The sequence below is a fragment of the Momordica charantia genome, assembly GCF_013281855.1.
Source record: "Momordica charantia cultivar OHB3-1 chromosome 10 unlocalized genomic scaffold, Mcharantia_2.0 BLBB01000010.1, whole genome shotgun sequence".
NCBI classification, from domain to species: Eukaryota; Viridiplantae; Streptophyta; class Magnoliopsida; order Cucurbitales; family Cucurbitaceae; genus Momordica; species Momordica charantia.
In genome coordinates, this window is record NW_028275158.1 from 21,662,664 (window position 1) to 21,683,778 (window position 21,115).

General features: G+C 34.1%; 4 protein-coding genes across 4 annotated transcripts; 3 read left to right on the forward strand and 1 right to left on the reverse strand.

The window, feature by feature from the left end:
• The first annotated feature begins 4,430 nt into the window (after positions 1-4,430).
• Positions 4,431-10,164, forward strand: LOC111014828 (putative ADP-ribosylation factor GTPase-activating protein AGD8). The gene is made up of 7 exons (XM_022289661.2): positions 4,431-4,662; positions 4,787-4,905; positions 6,978-7,410; positions 7,556-7,816; positions 8,550-8,672; positions 9,590-9,691; positions 9,806-10,164. The coding sequence occupies exons 1-7, from the start codon at positions 4,594-4,596 to the stop codon at positions 9,911-9,913; spliced, it is 1,215 nt and encodes a 404-aa protein (XP_022145353.1). The 5' UTR covers positions 4,431-4,593; the 3' UTR covers positions 9,914-10,164.
• A 1,655-nt stretch (positions 10,165-11,819) lies between these two features.
• Positions 11,820-15,650, forward strand: LOC111014863 (ubiquitin carboxyl-terminal hydrolase 20). Its single transcript, XM_022289719.2, has 8 exons — positions 11,820-12,467; positions 12,556-12,676; positions 12,758-12,868; positions 13,439-13,605; positions 13,683-14,021; positions 14,156-14,278; positions 14,493-14,970; positions 15,065-15,650. The coding sequence occupies exons 1-8, from the start codon at positions 12,120-12,122 to the stop codon at positions 15,364-15,366; spliced, it is 1,989 nt and encodes a 662-aa protein (XP_022145411.1). The 5' UTR covers positions 11,820-12,119; the 3' UTR covers positions 15,367-15,650.
• A 266-nt stretch (positions 15,651-15,916) lies between these two features.
• On the forward strand, positions 15,917-17,932 carry LOC148208782 (uncharacterized). The gene is made up of 4 exons (XM_088117084.1): positions 15,917-16,163; positions 16,621-16,742; positions 16,859-16,956; positions 17,773-17,932. The coding sequence occupies exons 1-4, from the start codon at positions 15,917-15,919 to the stop codon at positions 17,930-17,932; spliced, it is 627 nt and encodes a 208-aa protein (XP_087973210.1).
• A 357-nt stretch (positions 17,933-18,289) lies between these two features.
• On the reverse strand, positions 18,290-19,464 carry LOC148208783 (uncharacterized). The gene has a single exon (XM_088118115.1). It carries the CDS (start codon positions 19,449-19,451, stop codon positions 18,513-18,515), a length of 939 nt encoding a protein of 312 aa, XP_087974241.1. The 5' UTR covers positions 19,452-19,464; the 3' UTR covers positions 18,290-18,512.
• Positions 19,465-21,115: the final 1,651 nt, after the last annotated feature.

Genomic DNA, 21,115 nt, shown 5'->3' on the forward strand with positions numbered 1-21,115 from the left:
TTGTTGTTGATCTCCTCTTTAAGTATGGAGAGAGGAAAAGTGACGTAGAATGTGTGAGGCAGATACAGGGAGGCGACGTGTCGCGCTTGGAGTCTTTGGGGACCACCAACATTCTTTTTCCTTCTCTATGTCGTGGATGGAGACATTGCGGCACCCTGCGTGATTCTTTGAGGCGTATCACAGTTTGGGTATAGGATGTCAACACCATACTCGCTAGCTGTCACTCATACGAATTGCCCAGGTGCGATTGGCTTCAGAGCCAGTGCACTCTGAATTGGGCCCTATGCGCTTCGTTTAGGACTTATGACGTGTGACACCTTAGTTTTACTCAATAATAGATACTATCAGCTCCATATACAAGTGTCTTTTTTTTCCCCTAAAAGCCAAAAGAATCCGTCTCAAATATTTGTCACTTGATATAACTGATAATATCAATGATATATTTGATATTAGGTATAATTAATATACTAAATATAAAGTATGTAACTTCTATAACTGATGTACCTAATATAAAGTATAACAGTCACATTAAATATATATTAGGCACGAGAGATAGCAGCCTTAAGGTCAACCCAAATTTCATCTAAACTCTGTGCACATTAGTTGAATTCATTCCATTCCAAAAGAGCCTTAGACAGAAAAGCAAAACGAAGAAGAGGTGGTTTTTCAGGGTTTTAGTAAAGGATCTCCAATAGGGAACAATACTCATTCTCATGCCCGTTTTCCAACATCCAGAAAACTCACCTTCTACTATCTTCCACTCCGAAGTTTAGGATTGAGTTTTCGATTTGGTTAGTGATTCTAACTTGCCTTATTTGATTTGAAGCACTTGGAAAGGGGGCGGGATGTCTTGGAGGCACCATAGATTGCACCGTTGGAAACGGTGCTTTTGAGTACCCCTAACCTTGGGGGACCGTAGATCGAGTTCTGGGCTAAGGTTACTGCCCTTCGAAACCCCATTCTGGAAAAGGTGAAGGTGATCTACTTTATTTTTTGTCTATTACTGATATACCTAATATGCAGCATATCACCAATATACCAGATATTAGATATATAAATACAATTATATAATTTAAACTAGTTATTTCCTTAATTTGATGTAATTTGAAAAAAAAAAATTACAAATCTATAATTTACTGTTGTCATAATAAATCTAAAAATAGTTTCTCTCTCTTTTTCTCTTTAAAAAAAATTCTTCATGGTCAAATAAGGCCAAGAATGTCTTTTCCTTTCTTTTTTTTTTTTTCTGTAATAAGGATATATATATATTTCGAAATAGTGTAATAAGGATATTGTACAAGCTATATTAGTTTTGTAATTATTTTGATTTTTTTTTAACTTTTCGATAAATATTTTCTGAAACTGTTTAAATCCCCAAATATGATGAAGACTAAGCCCAAATTGATTAAGAAGCCCAATAGTAATCTAAATACAAGCGAAAGGCCTAATCCGACCTCCGATTTATTAATTTTTCTTTTATACTTTTAAATATTGAATTTATATTACATTACTTTGGTTAAATATACCAATTCCTTGAACTTTCGAGTGTGTATCTTATAGGTTTTTGAACTTTACAAATTATTTCAGAGATTCCTGAATTTACAATTTTTTTATCTAATTGATTCTTGAGTTTTAGGTATGTAACTTTCAATTTTATGTTTAATAGGTCCTTAATCTATACATAATTTCTTAAAATCGACGAAACTATTAGAAATGTATTTGAATCCTAAATTTTAAATTTTGTATCTAATAGATTTGTAAACTTTTTAAAATATTAGATATGTCAAAGATCTATTAAACAATAAAAAAAAATTTAGATCTCATTTGATAATTTTATTTTTGTTTTATGTTCTTAAAAATTAAGTCTATGAATATTACTTGCACCTAAGTGGGGCAGGGACGAGGAAGCCTTGATCAAGTTTCCCGCTTGTGATTGTTATTTTTTAAAAATAATTTGTCAATTAAATATGTTTTTAAGAGAAATTTCTAATTAAATTTCCAACGCTGAATCCTCATTTACTAGTTAAATCCTCTACTCATTTAAAGGAAAAAAAAATCTTAAACCACCTAATAAAACAATATATTTTTCAGATATAATTTTTTCTAATATTTATATATACTAGTATGAAACACGTGTGATACACGGGAAACTTCATAGTTTTATTTTAAAGTATAAAAATATAAAAATTAATTAAATAGTTAAAATTTTAAATATAATTGGGCTCTTTTTATCTCTCAATGTTTATCTCACTAAGTTTTTTTTTTCTATGTTTATCTCATAAAATCAACGTCTTAATAATTTCATCATCCATTGATCTGGTTGATGTGATTAAAAAAAATTGAGAAGTGTCAATTACTTGGAAATTTACCATAAGTAAAATACAACAAGCAAGAATAAACAGCTTAAGCTTAATTCATGTTCGTCGATTACTTGAATATTTTTTCTACAAGAAACATGATTTTTCATCATTTTTGTTCCTAAACATAATCCTGCATAAAATAAAAGAACTTTGTTTTGATTTCTTATTCGAGTCATTGAAAAAAGATAATGAAAAAAAAATTACAAATATGTCATATTGTAAGCTTTTTAAATAAATTACTTATATATATGGTAGGTAATCAAGTTTTATTTGGAATTACAATTATTAGCATTATGAAAGAAAAACTAAAAATTAAACGTTATATCAAACAATCTAGCTAAAATATATAAAAAAAAACACAAGATATTGGCTAAAAGATAAAAACACACTGAACGACAAAGAATGCTCAAGTTCTTGTGAGAAAAAATTGAGAAAACTAGTAAGAAAAAACTCTTTATATAGGTGTAGAGAATAAAGAGTTACAAAACTTTTTAAATTACATATTAATTATAATTAAAAATAAGCTATAGTTTTTAAAATTAATTCATATAAACAAAGGGACAAAACTATACATATTCGAGCTCTTCATATTCTAATATTTGACATGATAATGAGATAGTTAATTTGAAAAAAAATAGAATTTGTAAAGACGAAGATAAAGTATTTCAAAATAAAATGAAAAAGAAAAAGTTTGTCCCTATAACATCTTTTATATATAATATAGATATAGATTAGAAAAAGCATACATAGTAATTAGAAAGGAGGTGGTTATTATGAGATTTGAACCTATTTCCTCCTAATTAACCGTAGTCTCTCTCAAATTTGTGTGAGTTGCTATTAAGAAGATTGTTATTGATAAAGCAAAAATAATATTCTCAAAATAATTTAAAACCGGCTATTTCCTTATTTGGTGTAATTTGAAAAGGAAAATTACAAAATCTATAATTTATTGTTGTCATAATAATTCTCAAAATAGTTTTTTGTTTTTATTTCTTTTTAATAAAGACATTGTAGAATCTATATTAGTTTTGTAATTATTTTGGTTTTTTTTTTTGAATTTTCGATAACTATTTTTCTGAAATTATTTAAATCCCCAAATATGATAATGACTAAGAAGCCCAAATTGATCAAATACAAAGCGAAGCTCAATGCCTTTGCAGAGGGATCTCCAATTTAATAATTTATCTTTTATACCATTAAATTTTTAATTTATATTATATCGTTTTAGTTAAATTACAAGTTTAACACGAACTTTCAATTTTATGTCTAATAATTCTCTAAATTTTAAAGGTTTTTAATAAATGGTCCTTGAACTTCCAATTTGGGTTCTAATAGGTCATCAACCTATACCAAATCTCTTAAAACTAATGGATCTATTAAACATAAAGTTAAACCATAAATTTTTAATTTTGTATCTAATACACTTGTTGTTGAGTTTGTAAGGTAATTGTAAACAAAGTACGACATTGATTAGGAAAGGGAATGATAATGGGCGAATAATATCATACAATTGTGGAGATACTCGGGATACTAGTGAACCTCGGAGGTTGTACCTAAAAAAGTTGTACTTCCTCATCTATATACCATAGACCATTAAATAACTTTTATTGTATATACAATTTGTTTAAACATTTTAATAAATAGTAACCAAAATTGTTACTTTTACAAACCACATGAACCAAAACAGACATCATATGTAACGAAAATGAACAAAAAAAAAAAAATTGAGGGGAGAGTCATAAAAATTGACATTTTAAAAGTACAAATATCAAAATAAATTAAAATCGAAAATACAACGACTAAAACAGTAACTAAACCTTCAAAAGATCAACCCTCCTAACTTTTTATCATTCAAGAGATGTTAAAAAAGATCATTCACAAGGTTTTTATAGTAACAAGACACCCTAACAAACCAAAAAAAAAAAAAAATTCTTCAAAGATTATCAAATCTTTTAAAATGACCAAAATACACCTATAGGGTGAGGGAGCTTGGCGGGGCAGCAGTTCCATGGAAGAAATCTACAAGGTTATTTCGGTCATTTCGGTTGGAGTTTCCTTTCGAAATAATTAAAAAAAAAGAGAGATCAGAAGAGGCTGCGATTTTTGCAGTTTCGCAGTCCGATCTTCTTCTTCTTCTTCTTCTTCCCCGATCTTCATTTTCTTCTTCAATTTCCCGTAGGAGGTGTCCGTTCAAGCACACCCCCTTGGGAATCCTTCTGCCTCTCCGTTTCTAATGGCGTCCGACAGCTTCTCCGACAAGAACCTCGTCTTCAGAAAGCTGAAAGCCAAGTCCGAAAACAAGGTATTCCTTTGCTTCCTCTAGTTTATTCTAATTTCTCCTCCCGATCTGTGAGTTTCATGCCCAGATCTCTGATTCCGCGTCCAAAACAAATCGACCCACTTGTGTTTTGTCTTGTTTTCTTCAGATGTGTTTTGATTGCAATGCTAAGAATCCCAATTGGGCTTCCGTCACCTACGGGATCTTCCTCTGTATTGATTGCTCCGCCGTGCATCGTAGCCTTGGCGTCCATGTCAGCTTCGTCAGGTGACTTTTTCAGTTTGGATTTTGATTTCAACGCCCTCCTGTTTTCAGCTCGCTCTGAATCGATCTTCCTCGAATCATTTATATATGTTTGTTTAGCCTATTATGGGTTCAGTCGTCTACGTTAAACCCTGCCCTTGTGTTTCAGTTGCATGTCCAGAATGTTTCTTGATATGGGTCCATTTAAATATTAAAATCTGAACTCATTCATGTACAGAAGAAGAACTTGAAATTAAAACATTTAGATTAGCGTTTTTCTGGGAGTTTATTTTTGTTTGGGTTGTCGCTACTTTGCGGGCAATTTTAGAATCTTCCATGTAAACCTTAAATTATGTTATACCAATATTGATATATTAGTTAATAGAAGGTACAATGTATCAAATTTTAAGAAATAACTTGTGGGAAGTGATAAAAGTGATGTAAATTATCTGGAAATCAAGAAATGTGCATATGTAAATACACTAGTGTGGTTATTGACATTAATAAAAAATTTGAAACATGCACTTCAGCTTTTTAGTAACTTCAGTTCAGTCTAAGAATGAGAGTTTTGGTTTGTTTTTTGCAATCTAATAAGATACAAAAGCCATAGTTATAAGATATTAGGAAGAACTGCGTAGATATCAAACCTCTCATCTTCAGAAAAGTGTCAGTGTATGTAAGAAATCACATACACTGACACTTTTACTTGTTCTTTTCTTCATTATTGATACTGATACCGTGCTTGGTCATCTTACATGATACCTGACATTGGTTCCTCTCAAACATGTGATCCAGATCCCACCATGTAAACAACTTGTCAGTAGCTAGTTTATATTCTGCTGGTCCAACTTATTCTTGTCACCATACTGACTATCTGACATTAGTGCATTGTCCCCTCTCCCTTCATATTTGTTTCTTTCTGTCCTCTACAGATGAGAGACCTAAAACCCTTTGGAGGATTGCAGTTGCTTGCATTCTTAGGGAACTTTAGAAGAGTAGGAATAAATGTCCTTTTGAAGATTGCAAGGATACGAACTTGCCCCCAAGGGGCAGCCCAGTTGGCAACGGCTTGGGGTTTCTTTGTCATACTGGCTTAGAGGTTTCAGGTTCGAACCTTTTGGTGAGCTTAATATCAAAAACCCTTGATGTCTCTCAGGTCCGGGTCCTGGGGCAGGTGCGGGTGCCCCTGGGTATAGGGGAGCAAAGCTCCGACTCCCAGTTATTAAAAAAAAAAAGATTGCAAGGATACGAACTTACTTGAACTAGATCTGTTCTTTAGGCTGTCCAACTGTGTCATTGGCTTCTAAAGATTGCAGGGGATTTAGAATGGATTTTGGATATAATTAGATTCACTGCATATATTTGAGTGTTCAATGCTAAATGCTTTTGTAACTACCCTTGCCCATTTTAATTTTTTCTAGCCAGGTATCTTTGTTTCTCCCATTTAATTCCCTAGCCAGGCTACTGCGGTTGACTCAATCATCTCTCCTCTTCTGTTAGTTTCATTTTTAGTTGTTTACTTATCAAAATGAAATGATACAGTAAAATATTTACTTAAAGAATGAAGGGTTAATGCTTGATGTCTTCTAGATCTATAATGTAATTAAAATGAAGCAAATAACAATTAATAAATAGATTTACTTCCTCGGAATTTGAAAAGAGACTTTACATCATTGTATGGACCGAGAGAATAAAAGCATCCTTGGTATTTGAAGAGTTGTCAATATCGTTTGGCACTATTAAAAATGTCATTTTTTAACCCTAAATTTGTTGCTTGTTCATTTGGATCTTAAATTTTTTTGTCTAGTGGAGTTATGTGATTGTTAGGAAGTTTTGTCTATGGTCATCAATAAGATAACATCGGTGCCCTTAAGGAAAGCACTAAATATTATAAGCCAACAGAACTTTTGGCTGCATTCTGAAAACTGTAAACGCACTTTATCTCTGATGCCTTTGCAAGTCGTGTTGTTATTATATATACATAACTTGCTACTCGGGATTTCAAGTGGAATGAAGTGTCCAAGGATATAATTCTTTTGAAAGTATCTGAGTGTACAAGCATTTTGTCCCCTTATGATGGGATTATTTTGATGTAGGTCCACGAATTTAGATTCCTGGACTCCGGAGCAGCTGAAAACAATGAGCTTTGGAGGAAATAACCGAGCACAAGTTTTCTTTAAGCAGCATGGATGGAATGATGGAGGCAAAATTGAGGCCAAATATACGTCAAGAGCTGCCGAATTGTACAGACAATTACTTTCTAAAGAAGTTGCTAAAAGTATGGCAGAAGAGGCAGGGTTGCCGTCTTCCCCAGTTGCTTCTCTGTCAGCACAAGCAGGAAGTGGACCTCCTGATTTCAAGAATAATGAAATTGCAAAAGACAATGCCTATGGAAAGCAAGAAGCACAAGAAATTTCTGCTTCATCAAAAGCATCTCAGACAGTTTTCTCAAGTACTGTGAAGAAGCCCCTCGGCGCAAAGAAACCAGGGAAGACTGGGGGCCTTGGTGCCCGTAAGCTTACAACAAAGGTAATAGTAATAATGCTACTACCACTGTATATTGTGCGTGGATTATTGTTATTTTAGATGAAGTCTGTAATCCTAATTTTATATTGACTTCAAAATTGATATTGGAATGCATTTTGCTTGACTGTATAATTTGAAATCCATGCAGCCAAGTGAGAATTTATACGATCAGAAACCTGAAGAACCCACAGTTCCAGTTTCATCTTCAACGACCAAAACTCCTGCAACTGGTTCATCTTTTGCGTCTCGCTTTGAATATGTAGAAAATGTCCAGTCATCTGATGTGAATTCTAGTGGCTCTCATGTGCTTAGCCATGTAGCTCCTCCAAAGGCATCGGGCTTCTTTGCTGAATTTGGAATGGATGGTGGTTTTACCAAAAAAGCCGGTTCCAGTTCCTCGAAAGTGCAGGTTAGACATTGTACTTCTGAGTTTCTAGTGAGTTCTGAATGCTTCACTAAATCAGCTGTGAAAGAAATGAGGAATTGTCTAATCTAGGCTATGGATCTAGAAAGTAGAAACTCTTTGCTTTTGTCATCCTGCCAGTATTCATGAATCATGTTTGTCTTTAGACTTTAGTATTCCATTGTATCTTTACGCATCAATAACTAGCTTTTTGTACTTGTGTTTTCATTTAAATGTAATTATACTTTTTTGATGTTGAGGAATGAAGTGCTCTTTGTTGAAATTTTTTTGGGTACTCATAAATGAATTACTCTGAACACTTACATCTTATTTTTTTAATTCCACATTATGGAATTTTTTCAAGAACGTGTTACTTGTTATATTGATTGAAATTGAAATGGATTTCCTGGTGTATTATTTTATCTTGGACAAGTTCTGTGAAATCCGTTTCCAATTAAACGGTAGTGGACCAGTTATGCATTTCTAGTGCTATTGGTAGTTCCTATTATTATATATTTCTTTGAAGTATTTCTACCTTTTATTCGCTTTATGTACATGAACATGCACTTGCAAATGTAAGGATAAGAAGCGACTTATTGCAAGTAAAACAGTATCATCAGGATTTCTATAAAAAATCCTCAGTAATGGCATGCATAACAAGTATCATGATGGCTGTGCACATGGGTCCATAATAATGTCTCTTCATTTGTTCTCTGTTCTCACTATATGATGATGTTAGATTGAAGAAAGTGATGAAGCAAGGAAGAAATTCTCCAATGCTAAATCTATTTCATCAGCCCAATATTTTGGTGATCAGAACAAAGCTGATGCTGAAGCCCAGGTCTCCCTGCAAAAGTTTTCGGTGCGTATCCGTATCTTTTATCATTAGTGAAGTGGAAATTGTCGTCCAGACTTTTCTATTCGTACCTATTTGTATAGGAACCTTTGCCATTTGCCCATGATGGGGCATGAACTTCTTTCATATGTTATATATTCTGTTTCTTTCATATATCGAGGACTTAAAATTTACAGGACGTATCGATTAAGTTCTAGTTTATAATGAAATAAACAAATAATCACGGAACATATAGTTATGGTTACAACCTCAATTCAGGATGATAAGCCAGCCCCTTTTTGTCTTTCTTGTTGTTATGGTAGCAGATGATTTCAACCCTAGTAAGATGAACACAAAATCAATGAGTCCACTCCAAGTATCTCTCAGCTTTTTTCTGTTTCTGTGATTTGGATTTCGTGCTTTGAGTTTATACATCTTTATATTCCGGTATACTTGCATCCCGGGACTATAAATAGATTCTGTTTAGGTTAAACCCCATTTGGTCTTGAAATTTCAAAATGATTTCATTTTGGTCCTTTGATGAATGTTAAAAAAAACCATCATTTTTGTCATTACCTTTATTAAAATAAATAGTTCGCGTGGTTTCGAGAATTTGTAGTAATGTGCTGATGTAGACATGTATTATTACCATTTGTGTAGTAAATGTGCTGATGTAGACATATATTAGTACCATTTATGGCGATGACACATGTATTAGGCACATAGATATTAGGTGGAAAAGTAATAACCAAATCAATTTAAAGCTTAGCCCATTAGGGACTTTAATAGAATTAGGATTTAAACATTTTGTTTAATATATACTTCCCCCACAGGTTGAATGGAAGTCATTGTTTCTTTACACAGCAGAGATCTCTGAATGTTAAAACTTTTAAAAAATGGCATAGTCCTTTCATTCCTCTTATTCTCCACCCTTCTATTCTCAGGGCTCAGCTTCCATCTCTAGCGCGGATCTATTCGGTCACCAGCGAGATAATCCTTCCATTGATCTTACTGCAAGCGACCTTATTAACCGGCTTTCTTTTCAGGTTCCACTCTATCCTTGTTTGTTCGCATCACTTTTTCGATCTGATTAGCATTTCGCTGTCACGTTTTTTTTTAGCATTGCATTTACATACACATCCATTTCCCTTGTCTGTCAGGCACAGCAGGATCTCTCCTCTCTCAAGAACATTGCAGGAGAAACAGGGAAGAAGCTAAGCTCTTTGGCATCCACATTAATTACAGATCTTCAGGACAGAATCATTTGATGATACACATTTTAAAGTGTTCTCCATTGTAGAATTTGGCTCGAACTCGATTCGATCGATACAGTTTTAATTACCGGCCAGTTTTAATTACCAAGGAATGTAAAGAAATTCAGTATACAGATTCTTTCAAAAACAACCTGGTTATTTTGTTTTTCTACAGCAACAGTGAACATGAACATGTGCTTTAGTTCTCTTCCTTTTGTAGCAAACATCAGATTTTCACCATCCAAAGATTGGAAATTCCTATCTCAGCAGAGCTTAGGGTCTAAATCTGTATTGATTTTTGCTTATAGTTGTGAGTGGAATCATACTTTACTAGCGAGTAGTGATTATGGAGTCTATTGAATGTGTTTCAATAAATAATAATAACTGAGTGCTGTATTTAAAAAATCAATGTATAGTTCTACTGTGTGTGTGTGTGTGTTTTTTGTTGAATTACAAATTCAACTTGGAAGTTTGAGCAGTTAGTTCTCATGTTTAGAAGGATTGCATGAATTTTAGATTATACTCTTGTCATATTAGTATTTTGTTATCAAGTGTTGATGCCATTGATTAATAGAATAGAAGATGATACAAATTTTAATAGTTAATATCGTCAAAATTTAGAGACTAAATTCTCTTTAGTTTTAAATCATTTTGGTCTCTATGTTTTCGGTTTTGATTTATTATGATCTTTCTATATTGATAGTGTCAATTTTGGTCTCTATACTTTCAATGTTTGTTCTACTTTCGAAAGACTCCTTTTGGTCTCTATATTTTTAGACAGTGATTATTTTTGTTCTTTTATTTTCACTTTTTATCTCATGAAAACAAAACTTTGAAAAACAATGGATTTGCCCGACAAATAAAGTTGTTTTTGTTTTATAGCAGATTTGAAAATTGAATTTCAATTAAAAAATTTTTTTGGTTAGTAATATATTTGTAAACTAATGGAGTTACCAACTAAATATTTAGTTCATTATAATTTTTTTTAAACAGCATTATAATTATTATTTAACAATATTATATACTATATTTTACATGAATATAAGTATAGCTCAACGGCAACAAATGAAATAATATATTCAAAATAAAAAAGAATCTATTTCTGAAAAACATATCCAAATTGCATAGCAGGTCTAAATTTCTTGAAATGTAGTTATGAATTTATATTAAAGGCTTTCAACTTTGTATACTTCTACAAATATGGATCAAAATAGAAAACAAATATTTCAAAAGTAACATACTAAAATGAATAAAAATTGAGAGTATAGATATTAAAATGAAAATTCTAAGAGTACATAAATTAAAATAATATTTAAACCTTATCTTTAGTGTAGCTTTGAGGGCTAGTTGCCAAAATAGATTTTTTTTTCAATGAAATGTTTGATATAAAATTAAAAATGATAATTAAAGACACCCACAACTGGTATCTATTTTTCTTTTAAATTGAAACTCAACTCACAAGTATTAATTTGGATTTTTAAGTTTGTAATCAATATAAGTTGTTAATTTAAATATAGCTTAATTAGTTATATTATAAAAACAAGTTCAATTCATTAAGATACTAGTCCCGTATTTAAAGAAGTAACTTTTAAAATCATCGTTTATATGTTGTTTTTTAAGCTAAACTTAATCTACATAGATTAAATTGAAAATAAATACCAAATTGAAACTAAGTGGACCTACAAGGATCAAATCGATAATTTATATATTTTGATTCTAAGAAAAATAATTCGAAAAAAAGATAATAGTGTTTATTTTTCTACTTTTAGTTTTTTTTTTTTGCAAAATAAAAAGTTAATATGGAGGCAGTAGTTGAAGTTTGAGTCAAATCGGAAAGTGGGAGTCAACACCATAATTTGTTTACTGTTTAAATGTTAAAAGCAAATCGAAAAGGAAAAATCAACTGCCGATTATCGTCTCCCGGCCGCGTCCCTTTCCTTTCTTCCCTCTCAAATTTTCGTTTTTCTTTTTGTTCTGTAGCGGAAACAACCAAATTTGGGAGTTTTTGAGTTTTCCCTCCCTTTTCAAAATATATATTCAAATCCCTCCAATTTCCTCCCCCCTTTGATTTTCGTCTTCCCTCTTGTTTTCCGATTCCCCCCATCAAATTTCGTATCCAAATTCCCTCTCTTTCCTCTTTCCAATCAACATCCACAAACCCCATCTCTGTTTCTTGTCATTAGACGCCGTCTTGTTGAATTGAGCTTAATTATCTCTTCTAATGGCTACCCATCTCGCAGAATCGCAAGAAGTTGATCGTTTTTTGTTTCCTCCTTTAGAAATTCAAGGTGGGTCTTGGCCCTCCACTGCTGCAGAAGCCCTATCTTCCCGGAATGGGGATTTTCCATTTTCGCCTATCGAACGCTCTCGCTCTGCTAATCAGTCTTGGGGTTCTTCTTCGTTAAACCCTATTGGGTCTTCGTCAATTTCAACTCACTCTTCTAATTCAGAAGGAGCCGTTTCTCTGTTCGTTGACAATTCGTCGAATGGTTCTTTGCTCGGGTCGTCTTCAGAGGAGAGTTTCCTAGGAGGTTCAGTGGCTGCCCAAGAAACCAAATCTTTATCAGCGGTAAGTTCCTCTTGCAAGTAGTTATTTGTAATTAGCATAATTATTTTCTATTTTCTCCATTGATTTTGTTGATGTTATGGATTCGTAGGGTGCGGGGCTTGCAAATTTGGGCAATACTTGTTTTATAAACGCAATATTGCAGTGCTTCACTCATACTGCTCCATTTGTGGAGGGTCTTCGATCTGCCAATCATGAAATTCCTTGTAAAAGTTAGATCTCTATCATTATGTACCCTCTAATTTTGCTGAATTTTAGTATAGAGCAGAGGTTTAAGAATTATCAATTTGCAGGGGATGGTGAGGATTTTTGTGTTCTTTGTGCCATTCGAGATCAAATCGAGCTTTCATTGACTACTTTAGGTGGGATTATCTCCCCACTTAAAATTGTCAATAACTTGAGCTGTATCCTTCTTCTGTACTTTTTCCCCAAAATTTTTCAGATTTATATTTGTAAGTGTTTCTTTACTGTTGTGTGGTAGTTTTTAAAGAATTTTAAATCTGCTTGAAAGTAAGTGAATTTTGATGGCACCAAATCTGAGTTGATGGCAACCATGAAGTTTTCTGATTATTGATTGATGATATTTCGTTCATAGTTATTGGATACAACTGTTTGGTCCTTGGTATCCCACTTGGTGAAAGTTCATCAAATAATTATAAATCTGCTTGAAAGAATCTGACTTTTGATGGTGCCAGATCTGAGTTGAAGGCGACCACGAAGTTTTCTGATCAGTAACTGATTGTTGATTTTCATTCATAGTTTTTGGATACAATTTTTTTGGTCCTGCTTGGTATCTCATAAAGAATTTCAAATCTGTATTAAAGAATCTCTTTTTTGATGGTGCTGAATCCGAGTTCAAGGCAAATGTGAAGTTTTCTGGCCAGTAACTGATGGTTAATTTTCATTCGTAGTTATTGGAAACAAATGTTCTGTCCCGTTTTGGTATACCATTGTTATTCTTCAGCTATTATCAGATTTTTCATCTTGTTTCCGGAGATACCAGCAGGAAGATGCTCATGAGTTCATGCAGTGCTTCTTGGATAAACTAGAGACATGCTTGGAGTCAGAAGCAAAGGATCAAGTTTTGTCTGAGGATGACGGTATAGTGAATAAGGTGTTTGGCGGTCGTCTCATAAGCAAGGTAAGGAAATGACTTATTTGCTTGATTGTGTTTTACATTGATCTTCAGTGTCTTTGAACAATCTGCTTATGAATCAGCTGTGCTGCTGTGAGTGTGGCCATTGTTCTGAAACCTACGAGCCTTTGGTTGACCTAAGTTTGGAGATCGAGAATGTTGACTCTGTTACAAGTGCACTGGAGTCTTTCACCATGGTGGAGAGGATAGGAGATCCAGAGGCAAAATTCAAGTGTGAAAACTGCAAAGAAGAAGTGTTAGTGGAGAAGCAGCTTAAGCTGGAAAAGATCCCTTTGGTTGCAACATTTCACTTGAAGAGATTCAAGGCTGATGGCTCTTTTGTTGAGAAAATTGACAAGCACGTGGAGTTTCCGTTAGAATTGGATTTGCAGCCGTACACCATAGGAGGCCATGATGATAAGGTGGAGTCTAAAATTTCTCATATTATGGTGTAAAGTCTGGAGATGTTATATTTGATCTCTGTACGAATTTTTTTTGGAAGTTCATTACTCATTCTCTCTCTTCCTTTCCCTTCCTTTCCCTTTGATAATAATAGGTGGAGCTCAAGTATGAATTATATGCAATTGTGGAACACACAGGGTTTTCCTCGACTTCTGGGCATTACTTCAGCTTTGTTCGTATGTCTCCCGATACATGGCACAGAATGGATGACTCATTGGTATAACATTTATGAAGTATTTTATTTTAACATTTATGAAGTATTTTTTTAAATAAATCATTTGGTTAGTAGATCAGGTTTTAAGTATTTTATAGCCTGCTAGATGAACAATGATTGAATGAGTGATTACTGATCACGGTTTCCTTTCCTGTTGGTCTTGTCGGTTCTGGTCCATTTTGAAAAAGAAAAAAATCTCGGTTTTGATGTTTTGCAGGTTACTCGGGTGAGCGAAGATTATGTGCTGTCACGGGAGGCCTACATTCTATTATACAAGAGGAAGGGAACTTTGTGGTTTTCAAGTTTAATAGAACAACCAGATCCGTGCTTGAATTCAGATTCCTCAAATACATCCCCCAAGTCGGTTTTGGAAAATATCGATAATGTCTGCCCTTCACTTGCTGCTGCTGAATCTAAAGTCAACAACTGTGAAACAACCAATGCATCTGCTGGTTCTTCAGGAATGAATCCTGCTAAGTTCTCTGGTGAAATGGGAGTCAAAGAGGAGGCAGGTGCTTACGATTTGGGAAATGCTACTTCTGCTAATTTCCATATATTTGAGAGTGCAAAAACTAAATCTTCTCCGGTTGTAAACGAGAACCTCCGATCGAACGACAAAGATGGATGTGGCGATGGTTCTCATCATTTAATGCCACCAAGATCTCCCTGTCCTGATACTATTTTACAGACTCCAGGTGAAGTCTTGTTCTAATCTTCTATATGTTTTCTATGTCGGATTGGTTGGTAGGAGTGGACTATATTAATGTTGGAAGTTTGTATTTTGTTCAGAACCACAATATCGAATCTCAACCGATCATCTGAAGACAGAAAAATGCACAACGTCTGGAAGGCCATCGAACAAGGGGGTGGATGATTCCGAAAGAAAAGCAGCCCTGAGGTACATTAGGAAAAGCATGCCGAGTTCAAGAGGGTCGAAAATGATAGCTGCAATATTCGGACCTCAAAGTGAAGGCCCCTTGAACAAGAAGAAGAGGCTGAGGTCATTGCCATGTAAGAAGTCGAGCCCGCCTAATAATCGCCGTAAAACAAGTCATAGCTCTGTGATGCGCTTCGTGGCTGCCGAAAACTAAAGCAAAGCGAAGCGAACCAAGTTGATAGACTTTGCTAAGTAGTTTCCCTGCCCTTTAACATTCCGCTCTCAGGTTGTATGGGCTCTTTTTTTGGTTGTTTTAGAGGTAAATATGTGGTGGAAGACCTTATATTTATTTCTAGCTATAATAAACTCAAGTTTTGGGTTCGGGTTCGACCTCGGTTGAACAATGGATGTTTCTTCAATCTGTACAGAGAACATTTTGAATTCTGGTGGCCAACATGATGTTTATATAATCAAATTCCTGTGTGGTTGAAAACAGTAGTTACAAACCATTGCATATTGTTACAATTTTTTTATGAACTGTGACTGCGACTTTTAAAAATGATTCCGATGGTCATTAGTGAAGAAAGAGTTAAGGGTTTGACAGAATCAATGTGAAAATTGAGCAGATTCCTATGCATATTCTTGTAAGTATCAAAATTTGTTATTTAAAATTTTGGGGCCAGCCAAACAAGAATTATGTGAAAAAACACCCACTCTTCTTCCTTTCTCTCATTTTTTCTTCCTTTGAGAAGAAGCTGAAGGCCATGGCAGGGTCTGGAAATGAAGCAACAGAAGACGACACGCCACAACCGACCCCAACCCCAACCCCAACCCCGACGCCGATGACGAGCTTGAGCTCGTCATCAGAGGCTGCAAGTAGACATGTAGTGGTGGTGATGGATGGAATGCAAGAGTTCACAACAGAGCCACTCGAGTGGGCATTGGAGAATGTCATTAAGCCTGGTTGTGTCCTTACTCTCATCGGTGCCATGCCTTGGCTTAATATTCCTTGTTAGTATTGTTTTTTCATTCACTACTTAATTTACCACTTAAGTTTTCCTTTTGTTACCGACTAAAGTTTAAGGAATTAAATCGTTGCATCAATGAAAGTACGTGGACAAAATGTGTTTTTTAACTTTTCCTTTTTTATTCTTAAAAGACATGTACGATTTCCAAAGACTTTTACAGTATAAACGACAAGATTCAAGTTAGGATGAACTTGTTTATATTTGATTACGCATCGTCGACTAAACATAGCATAATTGAGACAAAATATTGTAAAAGTAGTCTCTAAAACATAATTGTAAATATAGTAAAATTCAAATTCTAGCATGTAGTCTTCTTTGGTGCTCGAATTCGGATTCCTTTCCTAGGCTTGATCGACTACGCTCCACAAGCTTAACGTTAATTGGTCAATATTCTCGAGGTCGTTACATAATTTATTTTGATTGATGTAAACATATTGTAGTGTCATCCAAAACATGGTTGGATATTTGGCCAATAAATTTGGAGAAAGGGGAAAGGGAGTGCATTTGTGAAGACAAGCATGCAAAACTTCAAGCTGTGTTATTGCTTTGCAGAAAATATGGGGTATTAAATTTATTTTTTTATATTAATTTGGTTAATATCTTTAAAACATATTTAATTATTGCAAGTTATATTAAATTAAAATTTGTTTATTGTTATTATTATTATTATTTGTGTAGGTTGTGCCACAAAAAAAAGTAATAATGGGTCATCCACTTAGATTGCTGATTGTTGAGCAAATCTCCAACCTTCATGCCACATGGGTTGTATTTGACAAGTGAGTATCCAATTGTATATATTATTTAGCCCTTTTTTTAAGGGAAAAAATAAACTTATTTATTAGATTTTTTCTTTATTTTGTAATCGATTTTTTACACGTATTAAAAGCAAAAAATAGTTAGGTATATTTGATAATAATTTTGTTTCTAGACCGTCCTGCTTATTCTATTTTTGGGTAAAATATGATATTATACTTTCAACTTTGGTTCATTTTGATTTCTATATTTTTATAATGTTTATTTTGATCTAACTACTTTTAAAAAATGATCATTGTGGTTACTATTAGTAAAATTTCGACACAAATTCAATACATAATAGGAGTCCTCTAATATATAAAGTTATTACTGAATTTTCAAAACTATATTACGTGTAGTGTCGTGTTGAAAGTGTGATCGAAAAATGAAATAAAAAATAGAATGAAGAGAACTAAAGTGATCACTTTTTAAGAATTTAAAGTAGATGGACTAAAAAAGACCAATTAAAACGGAAAGTACATAGACCAAAATAATTGAAAAAATATAGAGATCAAAATAATATTTTAATTTTAATTTTTTCTTTATATTGCAATCCACTCCGAAAATGATTTTGAAAGTTATTTTTATGTAACGTCAACTTGTATTTTACAAGCATTCAATCATAATTTTCAAAACAAAATAGAAAATTATTTTGAAAACATTTTCTCAAACACACTTTCATGAAAATTGTTATATATATATATATATATATATATATATTTTCTCTGTTTTGTTTTTTAAATTGTATCATGAATTATATGTTTTTAATTAAGGAACTGATAATAATATAAAATTTACAGGCATCAAAGAAGTAATAGATCATTTTATGCCAAGAAAATTAAATGCAATATGATGATGTTGAAAGAAGATGGAGGGGTTGATATGATCAAGAAGGAGCCTGAGTTTGACACCGATTCCACTCCTGATTCCCGACAGTCTTCTTATTCGTTAAATAGCTGAAATTAACCATTTTTTAGGGTTAATTTAAAAATGGGTTAAATTATAAGTTCAACAATTATATTTCGAGTTGTGTCTATTTAGTTCTTGAATTTTAAAAAATTTCAATTATGTGTATGAACTTTCAACTGTACTTCTATCAAATTCTTACATTTAGTATGATTAATGTAACCCATCTACTAAATATTTATGTTTTTAAATGATCTATAAATTTTGCTAACTACAAAAGTGTTTAAGCTAATTAAAAAATTAATATAATTTGCAATAATCTTCATGGAGTTACTTTGTGTATTCAATCAATCTCTCTCATGTTTAGCCTATATTTTGAGGTAGCACTCAAGTTGATTGGAAAGAGAAATATTTGGACATGGGATATAAAATCATATTAATACAACATATAGATATATTTTAGAAACAAGAACAAAGGAAATTTACCAAACGGATAATGTAGGTTCCTGATTTTCATTCTTCAATCATTGTAATAGTATATTTAATTCATTAAGAAAGTAAAATATAATTTTTATTGGTGGTCAACACAAAGATTTTGGTGTTGGCCGATAACCAGCTTAAGTAATAGTTCTTTTCAAGGTGCATATCCACCACTACCACGTCCTCCACCCTCTCCACTCTCTCCGCCAGTTCCATATCCTCCTCCTTGTGCACCTCCCCCGCTGTAGCCACCACCAGAGCCACCTCCTCCGCCACTTCCATGTCCTCCTGCTCCACCTCCTGAGCCACCTCCTTCTCCTCCACCATTTCCATAGCCACCTCCATTTGCTCCTCCTGCACCATAGCCACCGCCGCCTCCACTCCCACTGCCACCACCGCCTCCATAACCTGCTCCCCCACTACCATAACCACCACCGGACCCAGCTCCACCTCCACTTCCATAACCACCGCCGGGGCCGTATCCAGCGCCACCTCCACCTCCACCTCCACTTCCACCTCCACCACCACCGACCCCGCGTTCTTCTCCACCTCCATATCCAGCGCCACTTCCTTCACCTCCACCACTTCCATATCTAGCTCTTCCAGCAGTAGAACCCCCTCCGCCCCCATGTCTTCCTCCACCGCCGCCACCATAACCAACACCGCGTTCTTCTCCACCTCCATATCCAGCGCCACTTCCTTCCCCTCCACCACTTCCATATCTAGCTCCTCCTGCAGCAGAACCACTTCCGCCTCCACGTCCTCCTCCACTGCCACCACCATAACCAACCTCGCGTTCTTCTCCACCTCCATATCCAACGCCATTTCCTTCGCCTCCACCGCTTCCATATCCAGCTCCTCCAGTAGCAGAACCACCTCCGCCCCCACGTCCTCCTCCGCCACCACCGCCATATCCAACCGTAACTCCAAATCCGCTACTGCCACCTTCCCCGCCACCATATCCACCAACAACATGCCCTAACACCGGGGCATTGACATAGGCATCATAAGCAATCAGGGTTCTGGCTGCAGAAGCTAACCCTAAAGCCACCAAAGCAAAGAAAGCAAGGCAATGCACTCTATGGTTCGCCATGGCCAAAAGATTTTATGCCTAGAATGCATCTTCTGATCCCTTTATATAGGAATTGGTGGAGTGAGGATCAACTTCTAAATGGGTTCAAACTTCAAAGCCACATGCAAAAAGGGCAAAAGGGAAAGGCTGGCCTGCCAATGGTGGTCAAAAGTTTTACATTGTTTTTATTACAACACAATGCCCTCAATTGTTTTCTTTGGTTCAACTAGATGTCAATCTTTTCGGTCAAAAATATACGTATTATTTAATTAGTTAGAGTAATTGGGTTGGAGGCCTCAATTTCTTGCATCACTTCCTTAGTTTTGTTAAGTATTCCAATTGATTTTAAGATAAAATGGATGAATATTGATAAGCTTTTGAGTGTGCCAATTTATTTTACCATCTCATACAAAAAAATAAATATATTATCTTACGGTAGGGGTGTTCACGAGTTGGGTCGGGTTAGGAACGGTTTTGGGACCAACCAAAATTTTGGGTTGACTAGAACTGTCGGGTTTGAATTGAATGGTCAACCCAACCCAACCCAATCCAATATTTTCGGGTTGAGTTGTCGGTTTTTATTTTTATTTTTAATTATTGCAACGACAAGAAGTTAGGATTAAAACTAAATGTATAAGTTAGGATTAAAACTAAATGAGATTAAGATATACGATGGAATATATATATATATATATATTATAATTAAAAAAATACACATATATGCATAAGTTCTGGTTGGGTTGGGTTGACTCGACTTTTTAAAGGTTGAACCCAAGACCCAAATTCAACTTGAGGCTTCATCTAACCAATTCCAATATTTACGGTTTGGGTTGGATTCGTTAGGTTTATCAGGTTGTCGGGTTTTTTTAACACTCCTATCTTTCGGAGAAAAAGTTATATTTTTACCCCTATACTTGGGTCATTGAGTCAATATATTTTGAAAATAAAAACAATTTTAACTTCATTAAATTAAACCATAAACTTCAACTACAAAATTAAATTGAAATTTCTTACGAACCTGCTAATAAATTACACAAATACTTAAATCAACTCACAAAAAATAGGCAAACCCAACTAAACCTAGCTACAAAATCATGTAGGTAAAAACAAAAAAAGTTCCAAACTCAACAATAAAACGTTGAAATCTAACTTCGGGATCAATTTGATATGATTCGTCCCTCGATCCACACTTTCAAACAACGTTGAGACTTTAGTCGCACACCTAACAATTTCATCCAATATGCCAATAAATTTATTGCATAAAGTTATCAATAAGCTTATTGATTTTTATTGCATGTTATGTTATTTCTAGCTAGATGGACTGACGTGACATTCAACTAATAGTTGGATATATGTATGCCAGTTCATTTACCTACAAGTTTTCAATAAAGTCATGAATCAAGCTTCATTGTATATCTGTTAGATTAATATTTAATTGCAGTAAAAAACAAGGGTTTGAACTCATTAACAAGTTCAGAAAAATTTGGCCATGACTTTATTTCAAGTCTTGTTTGATGATAGTTTTTTTCATCTTGAAAATAGCTATTAAGAATCTTTTTGATAATGCTCTAGTTTAATGTTTCGTATTAGTTGTTTTATTAGAAAGAAAATATTAATGCGTTTGGCTCTTTTTCCTTGATAAACCAAAATGCTAGGAATCATTTAAGATAAAAGGGTTCTTGATT